The sequence below is a fragment of the Lampris incognitus genome, chromosome 1 (assembly GCF_029633865.1).
Source record: "Lampris incognitus isolate fLamInc1 chromosome 1, fLamInc1.hap2, whole genome shotgun sequence".
NCBI lineage: Eukaryota > Metazoa > Chordata > Actinopteri > Lampriformes > Lampridae > Lampris > Lampris incognitus.
Genome location: NC_079211.1, coordinates 10,234,413 through 10,255,378, shown reverse-complemented (window position 1 = coordinate 10,255,378; position 20,966 = coordinate 10,234,413). Strand labels below are relative to the sequence as shown.

Here is a 20,966-nt window from a genome sequence, read left to right as displayed (position 1 = left end):
ACAGTCTCCCTCTCTCTCTCCCTCTCTAACCCCCCCCCCCCACACACACACACACACACTGGAGATAATTGCGCAGTGTGGTGCTTTAAACCAATAGATCTCTTTAATGAGGGACAGGCCTCCGGTCTATTAGGGCAGAATGGAGGCGCTCTCATTTGGAGAGATGCTCTGGATCTTACAGCCGTACAGGGGGGTGACAGGGTGAGGAGTCTGACAGACGGCCCATAACTTCAACTCTGTGCGCTCAAAGACACACTGAACCCACATCAGGTGACACACTGGGCTTCTCTGATTGGCTAATACCAAGAGTCCTCGTCCATTGCCCGCATCGTTTAAAAAAACGACGTTCTGTCGTCTTCCATTCTGTCTGTGACCCCCTGTTTTATTGTTATTCTTCAACTAGCCTTGTTGTCATGACCATCCAAGGTGAGACCAAGTCCATCCAAGACTTGAAGGTGGTCCGACTCAAGACCAGTGGGGGGAAACTCAAGACTGACACCAGAACGGCGCAGGTCCAATTAAACATGACCGACACTTGGGTGTTCGGGTAGTGTGGTGGTCTACTCCGTTGCCTACCAACACGGGGATCGCCAGTTTGAATCCCCGTGTTACCTCCGGCTTGGGTCGGGCATTCCTCCGGACACAGCTGGCCGTGTCTGCGGGTGGGAAGCCGGATGTGGGTATGTGTCCTGGTCGCTGCACTAGCGCCTCCTCTGTTCGGATGGGGCGCCTGTTTGGGGGGGGGGGGGACTGGGGTGGATAGCGTGATCCTCCCACGCGCTACGCCCCCTGGTGAAACGCCTCACTGTCAGGTGAAAAGAAGCGGACGGCGACTCCACGTGTATCGGAAGAGGCATGTGGTAGTCTGCATCCCTCCCCAGATTGGCGGGGGGGGGGCAACCGGGATGGCTCAGAAGAGTGGGGTAATTGGCCAGATACAATTGGGAAGAAAAAGGAGGGGGGGGGAGAAAAAACACGCCCAAAACGGTTGTGGTCTGCCTTGTACTAAAAGTCAAAATTTCCCTGGAATATTTAGGGAGTTGTTCCTTATCCGACGAGAGGGTCTAAGGACAGGATGTTGTGTTGCTGTTAAGGCCACTGAGGCAAATTTGTAATTTGTGATACTGGGCTCTACAAATAAAACTGATTTGCTTTGATTTGAAATGGAATATTTATTTAGGCTTCTTCATTATTCATCCGCCCAGAACGGGAACGTCCAAATTCCAACTTTCAACGTTTCAGAAACATAAACTTAATAATAATAACAATAAAAAGAAACAGTAAATCTAAATCCACTCTGACTGACCCTGGATGAGACGAAGACCTTCAAAACGCGGACTCGCTGAGATGGAGTCCATACGCGTGTACGAAAACCAAACGCTAACGGGCAAACCACGGCTAACGTGTAAGAGCTGCTAGCGTGCCGTGACCCTTGATCAACTGATTGTTATTATTATCCACCCATCCATTACCCGATCCGCTTATCTGCTCTCAGGATCGCGGGATGCTGGAGCCTATCCCAGCAGTCACTGGGGCGGGGGCGGGGAGACAGTCCGCCAGGCCATCACAGGGCCGACACACACATTCACACCTAGGGACAAATTTAGCTCGGCCGATTCACCTGACCTACATGTCTCTGGACTGTGGGAGGAAACCCGTGCAGACGGGGAGAACATGCAACCCCCCCAGGTTGGACTACCCCGGGGCTCGAACCCAAGACCTTCCTGTGAGGCGACCGCGCTAACCACTGCGCCACCATGCCACCCATTATTATTATTATTATCATCATCATCATGATTATTATCATATGTCATTGACAACACCTGTGTTGTGTTACAGACTACGTTAAAACACAAAATAAGTGACCACAGACAGAGTCGAAGGTGACAGGAAGTTGCCTTTTTACAGCTGCGGGCAATAGGAGGAACTGATCCTCCGCCATGTTCGTGGAAAACAGGCAGAAAAACCACGTGTGCGTGTGTGTGAGAGGAGCAGTGGTTGTCATGGTGACTGAAAATGTTATTATGGGGTGTTACTGACCTGCACATGATCTCGTGGGTGAGGAGGACTCGGCACATCTCCGGATTCTTGTCCTGTCCCTCATACAGAATGGCCTGGAGACAGACAGACAGACAGACACACACACACACACAATGAAAGAAAAGTAAATCAAAGTCCATTTCATCTCTATTTCCAACAAGCACACGACGTGTTTTTCAATTCAGTTCAGTTCTAATCATATTTAAATCTGTTCGATTCCATCAAGACATCATTTGCTTATTTATTGGATATTTGGAGCTGTTTGCTCCACTACTGACTCTGGTCCGGCTGTCTTTCACCGAATATTTGTTGTTCTTTTGATAATCTTCACAGTAGTTTACTGACTAAATCACATTCAGCACTTTTTTTTTTTTGTGGATTTTCTCCCCAATTGTATCCGGCCAATTACCCCACCCCGCCGAGCCATCCCAGTCGCTGCTCCACGCCCCCTGCCGATCCGGCGAGGGCTGCAGACTACCACATGCCTCCTCCAATACATGAGGAGTCGCCAGCCGCTTCTTTTCACCTGACAGTGAGGAGTTTCACCAGGGGGGTGTAGCGTGTGGGAGGATCACGCTATTCCCCCCCAGTTCCTCCTCCTCCCTGAACAGGCGCCCCCGACCAACCAGAGGAGGCGCTAGTGCAGTGACCAGGACACATACCCACGTCCGGCTTCCCACCCAAAGACACGGCCAGTTGTGTCTGTAGGGATCGCCTGCCCCAGAAGGAGGTAACACGAGGATTCGAACCGGCGATCCCCGTGTTGGTAGGCAACGGAATAGACCGCTACACTACCTGGACACCCTCTTCATCAAGGCACCTTCTACCCTAATGTGTTGTCATAAAGGACCTGCTGACTGGAAGTAGAAGGACAGAAGCAGAGAGACTTAGTGAGCGTTAGGAAGCAGAACTCGACATTAGGGATGCTGTTGGAGGTTGTTGGGGAACACGCCCCGGCTGCCAACACAGAATCAACCAAAACCTCAATTCACTGAACGCAGGCATGGCCCCAGGACTCAGGTTAGGACGGAACACGACCCAGTTGCCAACACAGAACCAACCAAAACCTCAAGTCACTGAACGCAGGCATGGCCCCAGGACTCAGGTTAGGACGGAACACGACCCGGCTGCCAACACAGAACCAACCAAAACCTCAATTCACTGAACGCCGGCATGGCCCCAGAACTCAGGTTGGGATGAAACTTGCGTGGAAAAACTGCAAGGAGAGGGGCGGGGCCTGTGGGCTCTCAGCCTCCTCCTGCCTTCCCAGCATCCCCTGCCAGATGGCGGGCCACGCCCCCAAACAAGAACACCCCCCCCCCCCACTGAGCTGTCACCTCAACGTGTGGATGAAAGATGACCACTGAGAGAAGAGAGAGAGAGAGAGCGAGAGAGAGACAGGTCAAACGAGAAACAGTACTTCCTGCTGCAGAAGGAATTCACTGGAGAAGGAATTCTGTGTGTGTGTGTGTGTGTGTGTGTGTGTGTGTGTGTGTGTGTTTGCACATTAATGTGATAGTGGGTGTTTATGTCCATACAAGTCTATTTGCATCTGTTAATATGTTTGCATGAGTAACTATGAGTGTGTGTGTGTGTGTGTGTGTGTGTGTGTGTGTGTGTGTGTGTGTGTCTGAGAAGGAGAGAAAGAGAGATGAATGAAGTAATAGCTGACACACACTGACACACACACACACACACACACACACTCATATTCTGAATGCTCCTCCGCCCTCTCGTCCCCCTTTGACCTAAACTACCTCATCCACCTTTATGGTCAGAGCAGACCTCCGCCCTGCACACAAAAAACGCCCACACACCCCCACACCCCCACACTCACACACACACACACACACACACACACACACCCCTCTAGGGGACAATACTTTTAGGATAACGACTCCTTCTGCATTATTGATCCCAGACTGGCTTCTATTCCTCTGTATTAAAATGCTTCAGCTGGCCGGGGGGATGGGGATTGCATCAGGGCCGGCGTGTGTGTGTGTGCGTGCGTGTGTGTGTGTGTGTGTGTGTCATGGAAGGGGCACCTGGTCGATATTTATACATCAACATTTCTAGCTCTATAAGTGTGTGTGTGTGTGTGTGTGTGCGCGCTTAGGAGTTGCATGCACTTTGTAATGAGAACTTGCTTATTGCATGTGCATGAGAAAGTGAAAGGGTTGAGGGGTAGCTCTTCTCCTCGACCTGGGGGCGAATCCCAACCCACAACTTCATTCGTTTCACATTCCACTTGCCGTTTGTGAGTTATTTCTCCGGCGGAGAGGCAGAAAACAGAGCCTCATGCTGAGACCGAAGCTGTGCGGGCGAGTGGGACTTTCGCTCCGCGAAAGCGGAATGAAAGCCTGGCGAGGGGCACCTCTGACTCCGCTTGACGAAACGAACTCGCCGCGGCACATAATCCGCCGTAAAACATTGCGACTGCATTGCACCACGAGCAAATCTCCATTAACTCAATTCCCTCTGCGTGGAGAGATCCGTGAACACGCGGTCTATAACAGACCTTCAACGGGGCCCATCGATCCACGATCACCCCCCCCCCCCACACACACACACACACACACACACACAACTACCTCCGACCGGCCTGTCTATCCTTCACATCTGCCTGTCTGCCAGCAGGGTGCCGTGGTGGGTTGGTGGGAGGGCGGTGGGTGGGTAGTGGGGGTGGGGTGTTTGAGTGGCATGCAGGTTGGGTCGCGCTGTGGGATCGGCAGCCTGTTGGTGTTGCTGTCAGGATTATTGTCTCGAGCGCGCCGACGCTGCACCACATTAAGGACTATTGATCGGCTTCCACGGCTGACGCTTTGTCAGAGAGCCGCTTGGCACATCGATCCGTGACAGGCCGACAGGGCCGCACAGCCAGGGGGAGGTACTGGGCTAAAGGGGGGCTGGAACGGGGCGGAGGTACAGTAGCCTTAAGGGAGGGGACTGAGTGCGACACGGGGAAGTGGGACGGTAAGTGTGGATGGTGTTTGGTAGCAGCACGGGGTGGTTGCTGGAAGAGTGAGCATTGATTGGTTCAAATCCTATGTGGGGGTTTGAATGATGTGAAGCTGAGGAGGAAGAGGAGGGTCTGGGGTCAGTTAAAGACCGCTGCTGTTAAGACATGTAAGCAGGAAGACGGAGAATCTCGTTAAGGGAAGGTTTTAATGTAAGAGGGAGGGGATGATGTTGACTCTCACCGAGGGGTCTGAACAGTGTAGCTTTCTAAAAGTAGAGGTTTGGGGTGTCTGGGTGGTGTGGCGGTCTATTCCACTGCCTACCAACACGGGGATCGCCGGTTCGAATCCCCGTGTTACCTCCGGCTTGGTCGGGCGTCCCTACAGACACAATTGGCTGTGTCTGTGGGTGGGAGGCCGGATGTGGGGGGGGGCTGGAGGGAATAGTGTGATCCTCCCACACGCTACATCGCCCTGGTGAAACTCCTCACTGTCAGGTGAAAAGAAGTGGGTGGCGACTCCACATGTATCGGAGGAGGCATGTGGTAGTCTGCAGCCCTCCCCGGATCGGCAGAGGGGGTGGAGCAGGGACCGGGACAGCTCGGAAGAATGGGGTAATTGGGGAGAGAAAACGGGGAAAAATCCCAAAAACAAAAAAAAAAGTAGATGTTTTGGCTTTAGGAAAACACCCATTTTTATCCTTTATCCGTTTTTATCTCATCCTTGAAAGGGAGGAACGCTGGTTTGAACGGGGAGTCGAAGAGGCCATCTATGTGTTAAGATGGAGCAGCCATCCCTGAACTGAGGGGGCGTAAGAGTACATCTGTCGCCATCTTACAATGCTGTGATTGCCACCGTCCCCCAACCCTGTGTGAATAGTACACACGGCTGTTGAAGCTCTAGTTAATGGCCACGCCCATATTTGCGTATGAAACCAATCATTGGTTTCGGTCGTTGTGCCACTGTGTTGTTTATGAGGGTGGGACACCTGCAGTCAGCTGAGACCGAAGAGGTCACTTAGACGAGTGATGAAACGTTTCTCTCTCAATAAACACCGTTGTCCGGATGGACCGATTCAACCTTCTGTGACCCATTTTTATCCTTTTATACACCGACGCCACCGTCACTGTCCTCTACAAGGCTAACATCTAGTGTTTACCTGCTCTTTAAAAGCCAAAGCATGGAGAGTAGAGTTCGAGGCAAGGCGCTACAAATGGGGGGGGGGGGCTAGTAGACAGAAGCATAAGAGGAAGCAGCATAAGGTTAGAGAGCCAGGGGGGATGGGGATGGGGGGGGTCGTCCGGCGCATGGCCGAACCGCTCACCTGTTTGGTCATGGAGTCTATCAGCCGTACGTACAGGTCCTGCTCTGTCCGGATGCCTGTGAAATACACACACACACACAAAAACACAACGGTCACAAGACGGCTGAAAACCCACCGCGCAAAGCACTGACACGGAGAGTTTGCAATCCGGGGTCGGCTTTTACTACACAAATACGATCTCGTGGCGAGGTACGCGACTTGCTCTCGGTTACACATAACACACAGCAAGGTGGGAGATGTACACACTACAAGAACTGAACAGGTATAAAATGTAGGAACGCGAGTGCCGATCCACGTATGAGTGACATCAGAGGCGTAGCAGAATATGGACGGTGGGCTATAAACCCCGTTACTGTGCGGCGTAAAGTAGTACTGCACAAAAGTAATGAGTAATATAGTACAGGAGGTAGTATAGTACAGCACCATGTACACCAAGGAGAGAGGAGTCTATTCACACCCGTTAAAATGACTGCTGCGTGCTGACATCAGAGCTTCTGCCGTCCTTTTCAAACTCAATTATCATTACGTGTGAACAGAACCGACTGCCCGGACGACACGCTTATACCGCTAACACACATCCGTGTATTAGCCCGATATGCTAATTTGGTCCCAGTATGCAAAAAAAAAAAATCCCCCCCACCAAAGACTGATTCCTAATAATGTGCGGTAAATGAATTCTGCTATTATTTATGTCCCCACAGTGTATTTATGTTGTCTGTAGCTCTTGTCATCCAGACCGCGCTATGCTAACCCCCCTCAGCAAAAACAAACATTAGCGGCTCCGGAGCTGTTTATTATTTATGGGCCAGGCCGACTTTAACTGCCGAGCTCCGCGCGGGCGCCTCCCGCTGCCTCCCCTCCTCCAGGATAACAAGGAATTCTCATTCTCTGACAAATTAAATATCAATCAGGAACGCTCGTCTTTTATTAGCCACGCAGCCGAGCGGAAACGTGACACCCAACCGACACGGGGCGGAGGAACACCTGTTAGCGGCGGAGTCGAGCTAATTGTGTTTGAGGGCCTTTTTCCTTTTCATTCTTCTTCTTTCTTTATTTTGTTTTTTTTTGTGTCCGGAGCTTCCTCCCGCTGCTAATTGACATGATTCACTTCTGGATCCGCGTTCGGAAAAAGGGCTGCGGCTAAATGGCGGCTATTTGTCTCCGCAGCAGATGAGGTCAATTACCTCCGTATGATGCTGATGCCACGATGCCTGCTCATATTAGAGTGATTTATCTCTTTGCATAGGAAGCACTTTTCTCGTGGCTCCTTCTCTTTTTTTCCCCCTCCTTCCTCCGCGGGGCCGCGCGAGCGTTAACGCCGTCTCCTCGCTGTCTGAACTCATAAGCAAGAGGACATTTACTCATTTGAGATGTGTGTTTTGAATCAGCACACACCCAATCTCTGTTTTCCCCCGATGGTCAAAACAGAGATTGGGTTTGGTTAGTTATTAAGTTTCATTCCAGATGTCCAGTCTTTTTTTTTTTTCTTCTTTCTTTCTTTTTTTTTCACTTTTTCAACTGATTATAAAAAAAGATTTGCTCCATAGTTAAGGGTATGTAGCTCGAGTGACTGTCGGTTTGCTCTTAAAAATCTATCTACTCCATGTGACCTCTGACCTTTAGCATTAAATACGACCATTTGCATAGAAACAGTAACAACAATACTGAGTTGAAGGCCAAGCACGTCTACACACAGGGGCCAGTTTCTAAGCCGTTGTGTCCTGAAGATTGTCGTTTTGTTAAGCTCACTCACACCTACGGTGATACTACGGTGATACTACGGTGATACTACGGTGATACTACGGTGATACTATGGTGATACTACGCTGATACTACGCTGATACTACGGTGATACTGGCAATGCACCGGTGTCAGACCGCCCCGCATCCCAGAGACCGTCGTTGCATCAGCACTTTCCTACCACCAAAAAAAAAAAAATAACGGCACGCTTTCATATCTGCTTGTTAGCCACAACAGCTTTACTTCTTCATGAAACTCGACACTAACCAGATCACTCTCACGTTCATCTGCCACGGGAAAAACATAAATCACCGTTAAATCACTTTATACACTTTAGCACTGCAATAAATAAAAGCAGTAATGATTTGCTTGTTTTTTGGGGTTTTTTTTGCCCCCCCTTTTTTTCTCCCAAATTGTACTATCTCCTATCTTTTATTACCCCACTCTTCCCGAGCCGTCCCGGTCACTGCTCCGCCCCCTCTGCCGATCCGGGGAGGGCTGCAGACTACCACACGCCTCCTCCCACACATGTGGAGTCATCGGCCGCTTCTTTTCACCTGACAGTGAGGAGTTTCGCCGGGGGGGGATGTAGCACGTGGGAGGATCACGCTATTCCCCCCAGTACCCCCCCCATCCCACCTCCAACAGGCGCCCCAACCGAACAGAGGAGGCGCTAGTGCAGTGACCAGGACACATATCTACATCCAGCTTCCCACCTGCAGGCACGGCAGATTGTGTCCGTAGGGACGCCCGACCGAGCCGGAGGTAACACGGGGATTCGAACCGGCGAGCCCCGTGTCGGTAGGCAACGGAATAGACTGCTACGCCACCCGGATGTTTGTGGATTTGCTGTTGTTTTAAATGCTCCCCGCTATGGAAAGTAACAATATCCACTGCAAAGTGTGTTTGCATGTAAAACTCTTCAGGATTGCCGCTTTAATTGACCTTTTTTTCTTCAAAATTATTAATTTTTTTATTTTTCATTTTGTAATGTCGGTCACATTGTAAGACTAAACGTCTGGAAGGGAGGGGATTTTAGTGAGGAGCCAAACTCTCAGTCGGTCCCGCTAGTGTGCCGGCGGCCGTCTCACCGTTGCTGTAGAGGAGCTGTAGCCTGTAGTGGATTCCATTGTTGGTCTTCTCTCCATTGTACTCCTGCAACGACAGTCACGGAAACACACCTTAGAACAGTTACATTTATCACACTTAAGCCTCTCGGTAAACGGCCCTGAGCACACGGTCACCTTTAGTACAGTACACCGTCCACAACACACATTCACATTCATTAAAGTGTGCGCTTTAAACACGTCGACATTAACTATACTGCTCCGCCGACGGCTGAAAAAGGGAGCCGCGACACGAGACTGCAGCTCGCAATACGTCTTCATGCTACGTAAACATCCACACATGCATCTAAATATGAGGAAACGTGCATGTGGGCATAATTCCACAATCGGTCACAATCTGATGACATCATCTGATGTCATGGAAATCCGGTTTTCATCCGATATTGTCTTGAGTGGTATTTTCATGACATGGAAGGGAGACTGACAAATGAAAATAAAGACGGGTCTTATCTCACACGAGACATCCAAACCCCCCCCCCACACACACACACACAGACCTTAGAAATAAATAAACCTGACCTCCTCCACACCACTCCCCCGTCAGAAGGACCCATTTAATCTGAACCAGCAAACCCAGTTCGTGGATTCTGAACCCGGCGCTGGTGTTTGGCACGGTCCAAACGTTGGTCGGCTCCAAACCGAGCTGGTTGGTTCTGCTGTTTATCTTAGCGGGCCCCGGGACGGTACTGTATTAGTGGCCTATAAACTTTTTTTCCCCCCGTTTTAGAAACAACCACCGATTCCCTTCAGTAGTCCGACAGATATCAGCTGTTCTAGGGGACACGTGTTTCCTCTCGGTCATGTTGACCTCTGACCCCAGGGACACTGGGGGACATTCCTCTCCCTGTGATGTCATGCCTGACCCCTGGCACCTGCACGGGGTTAACATCCCCCACCCGATCTCTTTTTTTTTTTTTTCTCGGTCTCTCTCCGTTTCTCGATTTTTCCACTTTCCCCCTTTCCCCATCTCTCTTTTCTCTGTTTTTCACTTTCACTCGCTCTGTCTCTCTCCATGTCTTACCCTCTGTCCAACTTTCTTCCTCTCCCTCTGTCTTTTACTACCCCTTTCCCTTCTTTCCCTTTCCCCCTCTCTCCATGTCTTACCCTCTGTCCAACTTTCTTCCTCTCCCTCTGTCTTTTACTACCCCTTTCCCTTCTTTCCCTTTCCCCCTCTCTCTCTCTATCTTTCTTCCTCTCTGTCTTTTACTACCCCTTTCCCTCTCCCTCCGTCCCTCTCTCTCTCTCTCTCTCTCTCTCTCTCTCTCTCTCCCTTACCACCTCTTGTTCACTGTCGCACGGCCGTTGCCAAGTGTGTCGTGGCGTGTTGGCGTGTGCCCAGGAGGCGGGCGGTGGCGGGCGTGGGGGCTGTGGAGGACTGGAGGTCGAGGCAGAGGTGAGGAGCAGGAGGAGGGGGAGCAGGAAGGGGGGTGGTTGGGTGGGGGGGGGTTAGTATTGAGTGCCAGCTGGCCGCTGTCCCTGCTGTCCGTGGGTGGGAGGAGCTGTTCCTGTAACCTTTTACCAAGAACACCACCCCCCCCCACCCCCCTCCCTCCCCCGGCCTGGCAGCCAAACACCTGGTAGGACTACTTACTGGGTAAACGGATAAAACCTGGTGTACTCTGGTACCGGGTAGGACCGTCTGTGGTTTACACCCAAATTTGAGTTTGCACCAGATTTGGTTTAAGTGAGTAAAACCCCGAACGTGGGCCTACGTGTCCTACGCTGTGTCCACGCTACGTCAGCCCGGGAGACGGTCTATCAAGGACGGCTTCATATCAGACGACTTTTAATTGCTCTTTCGTTTCAGCAGATGGCTAATTTCAATGCCGCCCATAAAATAAGGTGATAGAAACATACCCCCCCCCCACACACACACACACACACACTGGAGTTATGATGAAGACACATCTGATCACGTGATCAGATTCTATTTGCACTTAATTTTTACTCTGTGAATGTGTTTCCGTCTATCACATCTTTTTTTTTTTAATCAACTAAAAAGATTGTTCACCTCAAACGAGCATAAAAGGTTTTTTTTTCTAATTTTGAAGATGTGATTCGACATTTCGCTTTTCCCATCGAGCCTTTTTTCCCCCCAAAATGACCAAAAATTTGCCTAAAATCATTCGCATGGAAACGGGGTTAGCACAGGAGTGTGGATTTTGTGTTTGTGTGTGTTTGTGTGTGTTGTGCTGCAGTGATATTCAACTGTGTGCTCTGCGTGTGTGTGTGTGTGTGTGTGCAGGTTTTCATATGCAAACCATGACGGAGCACCACAGCAGTCCTGTGTGCTGTAATGTGTACTGCGTTATGCTAAGTGGTGTTGTATTGCAGTCATGGGCTATAAACGCAGCGTGTTGCATTAAATACTTTTGCACTTTGTTTGCTGATGCATTGTTTTGCGACGGTATAAATTATGCAGCGGCAGCACACGGCAGCCCCATAACAGCTATAATTTATCGTATTTCCATGTATTGTGATTTACTTTGCTGTCTTGCGATGGAGTGTGATTCATCGATCGGTATTTATTTCTGATTAAATTCTTAATAGGAAATAGTCCTCACGTGAAATATAAATATAGACATATAAAGATCGTCCATACCAAATACATGAAGGATTTACCTACTGAGAAGAGAAAACGGTCCTTCAGCAGTAAAACTGGTTAAACTGAGGGGATCCAGTCAGTAAAGGGGTTGTTGTTTTGTTCATCTGGGAATAAAGGTCCATGTTGTCCTTTACAATATACCCTTGTTATTTTATATTTGCTGCTAACAGTTTTTAACACCAGGTATATATATTTTTTTTTGCTAAACAGCTTTAACAAAGCTTTAGCAAAATATTATCTTGTCATATTGGGCTACACGAATAAGATTGACTTGACCTGACTCAATATTTTGTGAATGAATGTAGTAATCTGGCACTGGACTGAAGGGACTCTGAGCTCCCTACCGCCCCCTAAGAACACTGTGGGGAACTGCAGGTCACATCTTTACATCACTCTGCAGAGAAACAGGCGTCTGAGAATCTACTGAAACGTGGAAGATTAACAAATACTTTTCATTTTCTCCTGTAAGTTGAAATTTATTTGGGTCCAGATTTGGTTTCGTAAACAGGAGGGAATAATTTTGTTTTGGAGTGTTTTTGACACTCAATACTACTACTACTACTACTACTAATAATAATAATAATGACAATAATAATAATAATAATGATAATAACAATAATAATGATAATATTAATAATAATTTCATTTATATAGCACTTGTCATATAATGACTTCCATTCAATAATCAATTCATATACTGCCTCTGAAAGCATTTGTATTCCTCACAAAAAAAAAATTCTGCAAAAGACAACATGTGATTTTACTGGACTGAGCACTATCTCTTTAGCACTAAATAGCACTTGGAGAATGACAAGATAAAGATAGCAGAAAATATGGGGGGGGTTGCATTCCATCTCCCCTGGTTCTGGACCAGACTGGAAAGGAGGAGTGTGAGTGTGTGTGTGTGTGAGTGTGTGTGTGCGTGTGTGTGTGTGTGTGTGTGTGTGTGTGTGTGCGTGGGTGTGTTACTTTATCTTTCTCCACGAAGTCGACGTAGGAGGTCCTCTCTATCTCCACTGGCTGACCCTGCCGGTCGTACAGAGCCAGGACGAAGTGGAAGAAGTTGGACTTGCGCAGGTTGGAGGGAGGCTGCTTCTCATAGTGAGCTCTGGCTAGACCAACTCCACTGGACCCGGGAGAGACAGGGGGAGAGAGAGATGGGGAGTGAAGTGAAGGAGGGAGGACGGGGGAGAGACAGAGAGACAGGAGGGAGGTGTAGAGGAGGAGGAGAGGCAGATAAAAAGAGTTAGCATCAACCCAAAGATAAAGAGCAGCAGTAAAAATGACGAAGAGCCTTCAGCAAAAACCTTCTTTATTCCCACTGCAAAGATAGTCATCACTGAAGTGACTATCACCACGGAGGCTCGCACACACACTGTCTGAGTCACACACACACACACACACACACACACACACACACACACACACACACACACACACACACACACATCACCGCATGGACAGCAAAGACACACACACACACACACACACACACACACACACAAACACACACATCACTGCATGGGCAGCAAAAACACACACACACACACACACATCACCGCATGGGCAGCAAAGACACACACACTCACACACACACATCACCGCATGGAAAGCAAAGACAAAGACACACACACACACACACACACACACACACACACACACACACACACACACACACACAAGGTTTTAACTGGTGAAAGGTGGGAGACGGGAGAGAGGTTTCTCCTCCTCCTCCGCCTCCTCCTCGGGTCGTCGGTATGAAAACTATGAATGTAAGTGGGCTGAAACAAAGGAGGTGGACGGGTCGGGCCGGGTCGGCCGCTGAAAGCCCGGTTTAATCAACAGCGGCACACGAGCACCCGCCACTTCTGGGTGCCAGGGGGGAGCAGGAGGAGCGAGCCGCAGGAGCGAGGGCGACGGGGAAACCGGCGACATTTGGCCTCCTCATTAAGCCGGCGGTGTGCGCCACGCGCTCCTTTTGTGCCATTTGTCTCCTCGACCACCCTGACAATTGGAATTTTGGCGGCGGCGAGGAGCCCAGAAGGCGACGTCTGCCTCCGCGCCTGCCAGTCGCTGCGGGGGGAGGACTTGGCACGCAAGGCTCCCCCGCTTCCCCCTGACCTGTCAGTCAAAACTGCAAAGCTGTGCCCAGCGCTCCACTCTCCTGGGCCAACAGGATAAAAGACCTTCACGCACACGCACACACACACACACACACACCGAATACACACACACACGCACACAGAACACACACACACATAAATATGCACGGTCACATAAACACCCACACATAGATGTGTGCCCAAACATCTGCACCGACATAGTATCACAAACATGTGGACACACACACACACACACAGACACACACACACACACACACACACACACATGCCCTCACGCTGACACACGTGTCAGTTTCCGGCGGTGGTGCGAGGAGGAGCAGCAGCACAGACTCCTTGCTCTCTGCTAACCAGCCAGGAGAGATTTCATTTATATTCAGATTGGACATCACAAGATAATGATGACTGAGAGGCCGAGAGGAGACCAGGTCCTGCCTGCTGTTCAGAGTCTGGAGGAGTGTGTGTGTGTGCGTGTGTGTGTGTGTCTGTGTGTGTGTGTGTGTGTGTTCCTGACTTATCCTAGTTTTGGGGATATATTTCAGACTAAAGACCAGCTAATTGGGAATGGCTTGTCCAACTGAGGACAAAAGCCGCGTCCCCAATAGGGGAAAAGGCTGGTTTCTGGGTGCGGGGTTAAGGTTCGGGTCCGGGGTTAAGGTTCGGGTGCAGGGTTAAGGTCTGGGTTAGGGTGAGGGGTCAAGGTCAAGCATGTCATTCTGATGGTTACGGTTAAGGTTAAGAGCTAGGGATGAATTTGAGTCTATGTAATGTCCCCAAAAATGACCTAAATAAATGTGTGTGTGTGTGTGTGTGTGTGTTGTGCGCGTCTAAAGTGTGTAAGAATGTAACACAGCTGCAGACTGACTTCTGACTCCACCCTCGTTTCTATGAATTAATACAGAAGATGACTGTTGTTAAAAGTGGCCCGGATAGAAAACTAGATATCACTGGTGGCCTGTGCAGGGTGGCAGCCTGTCCAGGGTGGCAGCCTGTCCAGGGTGGCAGCCTGTCCAGGGTGGCGGCCTGTGCAGGGTGGCGGCCTGTGCAGGGTGGCGGCCTGTGCAGGGTGTCTCCCCGCCTGCCGCCCCGTGACTGCTGGGATAGCCTCCAGCTACCCCGCCACCCTGAGAGCAGGATAAGCGGTTGGGATAATGGGTGGACAGTGGTGATAACAACTTGTGTTAGAGGTGGTTATGTCTGGGAAATCTGAAAATACATATTTACACACACACACACACAGACACACACGTGCATATTTATAATTAAAAAAAAATGCAAGTATGAAAATGGATATTGGGGATGTTACGAAAAATATAAATTACTACTACGTCTGAATTTCAGTGAATTCAGGTGGCGAGGGGTCTCCCTGCATGCCATCATCGACCTCCTCTCTACTGTGTGACCTTTCAGAAACATCAGACTGGAGGGGTGTTGTTTTTTTTGGGGGGGGGTGATGTTGGGGGGGGGGTGATGCTGTGGCCTGGATGTCAAGCGGTGCTGTCTAATAGGCATCAATAGATTATTTGAAATGTAAAAATGTAACCTTCATACCTCACATGTGTATGTATACATGTATGACTATGGATATATATATATACATACATACATACATATACATATATATACATACACACACACATCAGTAGTCTGTCAGTAGTCTGTCAGCAGTCTGTCAGCAGTCTGTCAGCAGTCTGTCAGTAGTCTGTCAGCAGTCTGTCAGCAGTCTGTCAGTAGTCTGTCAGTAGTCTGTCAGTAGTCTGTCAGCAGTCTGTCAGCAGTCTGTCAGCAGTCTGTCAGCAGTCTGTCAGCAGTCTGTCAGTAGTCTGTCAGCAGTCTGTCAGTAGTCTGTCAGTAGTCTGTCAGCAGTCTGTCAGCAGTCTGTCAGCAGTCTGTCAGCAGTCTGTCAGTAGTCTGTCAGCAGTCTGTCAGTAGTCTGTCAGTAGTCTGTCAGCAGCGACGCGAGTGGCTGCCATTACCTGAGAGAAAGCCTCTTTGATTCGGAAATGAAAAATCTCCTCCGGGACAGAACATCCTCTAAGTACTGACAACCCCCCCCTCTCAGACGAGGACACGTTCAGATGACTCCAGGACCGAGGCCACCACATCAACAAAACATCATCTGGATTTTCTTCTCCTTTTTTTTTCTCCCCAAATCCATCTCATCTCTCTCCAAACGGACGGCAATTAATAACCAATATTTCCTGAACGCGTTCACAATCAATATGAGATTCCGGGCGTCGGTTTTTAAAACGCAAATATTTATTCATGCAGTGTCCAGGGAGGAGGGATTGTGTTTGGAAAGTAGCCTGGTGGTTCTTTTGTCTCTCTCTCTCTCTCTCTCTCTCTCTCGCTCTGCTCATGGGCGTATTCCCTAGACGCTAGATTAATACAACCGTGACCTTTCTGCACCCCTATTACCAATGCTTAATGCCTCATTTGTAGCCCGGTTTGTTGAAAGCTAATTCTCCGACTATAGCAGCGGAGACAAAGCTCGGCACGGGGGACCGCGGAGCTTTTTCCATGGCCGAGGGCGATCTGGAGAGGGGCTCGCTCCACCGCCCTCCGCGCCGGAAGACGCCGGCCAACTTCCGTCTCGCTGCGCCGCGTTGACGTCGGGCCGCTCCTACTCAGGGTTTAGGGAAATAAGGGAGGCCGGCGTCCATGTTGTGTATGCTGTGTGTAACTTGAGGGCAACGTACCAAGTCAGGTTCCTCGTATGCATTAGCGTGGGGAAGGGGGGGGGCTGGGGGGCTGCAGACCCCCCCCCCCACCGCCACCACCCCAGTAGTGGCAGGTGGCTGTGTAATATCTGCCTAACTTTTCCTAACGTACAAATGCAAAAAAAATAAAAATAAAATGTACCTTCATTTTAAACAGTGGGTGGGGCTGCGTGCAGTACATGTTTAATAATAATAATAAAGTGAGTAAACACTCCGGTCCAGATCTGCTACACACACACACACACACACACCTTACAAACACAACAATGATGCCATACTGTAGTGACCGGAGGACGTGGTCGCTCTGACTGTCGGCGGTTCTGCACTGGGGGAGCGCAATGGCTGATGGGACTGTTAATGTTAGATTTCAAATTGTGTTTTCATGATGTGGTGTTCACGTTGTGGTTATTCTTATGTTGTTGTTTTGAGGGGGGGGGTCGACCCAGAGCAAGTAGGAGACCGTTTACTGAGTAACTGACTATAGGACCGTGACAGGGACTGTTGTCATCACTTGAGACATGGGGGTGGGGGGGCTCATTACATTGTTGTCAGTTCTGCCCCCCCCCCCGACCCACTTAAAACATCTTCCCACACGCGTGCTCGTATGGGATCGTATGGGATCATATGGGACCATGTGTGTATGGGATCATATGGGATCTATGGGATCCATGGGATCATATGTGATCAGATGTGGTTGTATGGGATCATATGGGATCAGGTGTGATCGTATGGGATCATATGGGACCATGTGTGTATGGGATCATATGGGATCTATGGGATCAGATGTGATCAGATGTGATCGTATGGGATCATATGGGATCGTATGTGATTGTATGGGATCATATGGATCACGCGTGATCATATGGGATCAGATGTGATCGTATGGGATCATATGGGATCACGTGTGCTCGTATGGGATCGTATGTGATTGTATGGGATCATATGGGATCAGGTGTGATCGTATGGGATCATATGGGACCATGTGTGTATGGGATCATATGGGATCTATGGGATCAGATGTGATCAGATGTGATCGTATGTGATCAGATGGGATCGTATGTGATTGTATGGGATCATATGGATCACGCGTGATCATATGGGATCAGATGTGATTGTATGGGATCATATGGGATCACGTGTGCTCGTATGGGATCGTATGTGATTGTATGGGATCAGGTGTGATCGTATGGGATCATATGGGATCGTATGTGATTGTATGGGATCATATGGGATCATATGGGATCGTATGGGATCATATGGGATCGTATGGGATCATATGGGATCGTATGTGATCAGATGTGATTGTATGGGATCATATGGGATCACGTGTGATCGTATGGGATCATATGGGATCGTATGTGATCAGATGGGATCAGATGGGATCGTATGGGATCTCTGACTTCCTAGTCCGCGTCTCAACACGTCCCCTAAAGCACGGCGCTGCGCAAGCGCAACCAAACAAGTCTGCGTTCTCTACAAGAGACAACCCTGTGAATCTACAAGCCTAAATGCGGAGCCCTGATCATTACGTGTTAACTACGTGTTTTTTTTTGCGGTTACGAGAAGGTCAAACGTTCCTAACAGGCACTCGGCTCATTTGCACACAAACACCATTATAAAAGCTGAAAGGAACGGGGGGGGGGGGGAATTTGTGCAGCTGGGGGAAAAAAACACACACGTGCGCGTGCACAGAGGGATGCTTAAATAACATCTCAAATGGGGGAAAAAAAATAACGACACACAACGACAAACCGACACACAGGTGAATTGCAAATTGGACACCTGGCGCACTCGGCGAGCAAATCTAACCTCTCTCCTGTTGGCATCGGAAGCATCACTTCCACGACAACCCCCCCTCCCTCCCTGCGCCATTATCACAATTACCCAGAATCCCTTACACGGGGCCATACAGATGGACAGCCGGCCAGCGCGGCGACGCTCCCCCCCCCCTCCCCCCGCTCCGCCTCTATACTTGGAACGCCTGTTAGCATTATTATTTCAATTATGCTAATTGTGGCTGCATCCACTCGTGGCTCGGCGCGTATCCGGCTGTTAGCACTTGGCACGAGGCGTAATAAAAAAAAAAAAAAAAAAACCCGTATCGATGGCACGCGGCTCTCTCTCTCGCTCTCTCATACATGCCCCCACGTGTTAATCACGCCGCCAAACAGCCGGGGCCGGGCGCGGACCACAAGACCGGGACGGGGGGGGGGGGGTCGTGGACGCTACGGGTCCGTTTGACACGTTCCCGCTGCAAACACCAAAACAAAAGACGCATGAAATTAAAGGTCAGTGGTGGAGCGCAGAGCGTCATGACTTGTTTACATGTCTGTAAGCAATTAGTTCCTAGCACACACACACACACACATTTATACATACACACACAGACACACACACACACTCACATTTATACATACACACACAGACACACACACACACACACACTCACATTTATACATACACACACAGACACACACACACACTCACATTTATACATACACACACAGACACACACACACACACACACTCACATTTATACATACACACACACACACACACACACTCACATTTATACATACACACACAGACACACACACACACACACACACACACACACACTCACACTCACATTTATACATACACACACACACACACTCACATTTATACATACACACACACACACTCACATTTATACATACACACACACACACACACACACACACACACACACACATTCACATTTATACATACACAGAGACACACACACACACACTCACATTTATACACACACACACACACACTCACATTTATACATACCCACATACACACACACACACACACTCACATTTATACATACACACAGAGACACACACACACACACACACACTCTCACATTTATACACACACACACACACACACTCACATTTATACATACCCACATACACACACACACACACACACACACTCACATTTATACATACCCACATACACACACACACACACACTCACATTTATACATACACACACACACACACACACACTCACATTTATACATACACACACACACACACACACACACACACACACACACACACACACACACACACCGCCGGCCGCTAATGGCTCCAGCGCGTCCGCACGTCACAACAACCCCCCGTCAAGGCTGTTTTGTCGTCTTTTTACCGGGGATTGTGGGTATTATGATGGCGCCACGGGGGGTCGCCCCGGTGGAGGTAAACCCACCTCCGTGGCTTTTCACAACTTTTCACAACACGGTAAGCAGCACGCTTACCGTCGCACGCTCTGGCCCGGAAGTTCTCGCTGAATTCGTCCTTCAGAATAAAAGCCCAGCGCAAGCTCAGCCGGTTATCTGACGCCTTTGGTAATGTAAACCTATTTTTCTGGACTTTAGCCTGTTCGTGATTTTAAGTGCGAGCTGTTGCCAGAGTATGTGCCTTGGAGCTCTTATTTTGAAGGCTGAAGAGAGAGCGGAAGTGCTGTGTTGGGGGGGGGGTCCAAATGAAGTGGTCCTCGTGTGTAAGCGGAGCCTCCGTATTTGTTATTTTATAGTTTCACACCGTATAGGCCGGCGTTTCTCAACCCAGTCCTCCAGGACCCCCTATCCTGCAGGTTTCCATTGTAACCCTGCACAGGTGGCCCTGCTTGTACTTACTCGACCAATCATCTCGCGGCACTTAATTATGCAAGGTGTGCAACGTCTGACAAAATTCATTGCTGATTGGTTGAATAACTACAAACAGGTACCTATTCAGGGTTGCAAAGAGAATCTGCAGGATAGGGGGTCCTGGAGGACCGGGTTGAGAAACACTGGTCTAGGCGACACCTACAAACCCTCGGCTACAGTAATGAGAAGCGGGATTGATTTATCTTTTATTTTATTTTTGAATGACGGTTTAATTGCGCGCGTTATAAAACTGCGCAACAACACAGCGCCGTCCCCCCCCCCGCTCCCCCCGCCCCCCGTCTGTAATCACGCGTGCTGAACATCATAAAGAGGGTCCGGCCTCCGTGTCGGGCGGCGTTAGCGCGCACGTCAGCGTGCGGGACTTCCAGCAGCTCGGGCTTAATGCGATGCAGCAAATTGTAATTATGATAAATGAAAAAGGTAACCCCGGGCTGCAGCCCCGCAGCCCCGCAGCCTCCCGCCTCTGCGGGGACGCACACATTAAGCACCGACAAGGTGCGGCTCTGAAATCACGGCCTAACGAACGCACGGCAGACTGCCGAGAGCCGCCCACAGCAACACAACGGACCCCGTGTGCGTGCGTGCGTGCGTGCGTGTGTGTGTATCTAAACATCTTACACACAGTCA

General features: G+C 49.6%; 1 protein-coding gene across 1 annotated transcript in view; it reads right to left on the bottom strand.

Annotated features, from left to right (window-relative positions):
- Positions 1–20,966, bottom strand: part of LOC130116298 (transcription factor COE3-like) — a 103,663-nt gene that overhangs the window by 67,521 nt on the left and 15,176 nt on the right. The window contains 4 exon segments of the mRNA XM_056284252.1: positions 2,041–2,114; positions 6,322–6,377; positions 9,153–9,216; positions 12,763–12,919. Of these exon segments, the coding sequence (XP_056140227.1) occupies positions 2,041–2,114; positions 6,322–6,377; positions 9,153–9,216; positions 12,763–12,919 (351 nt within the window).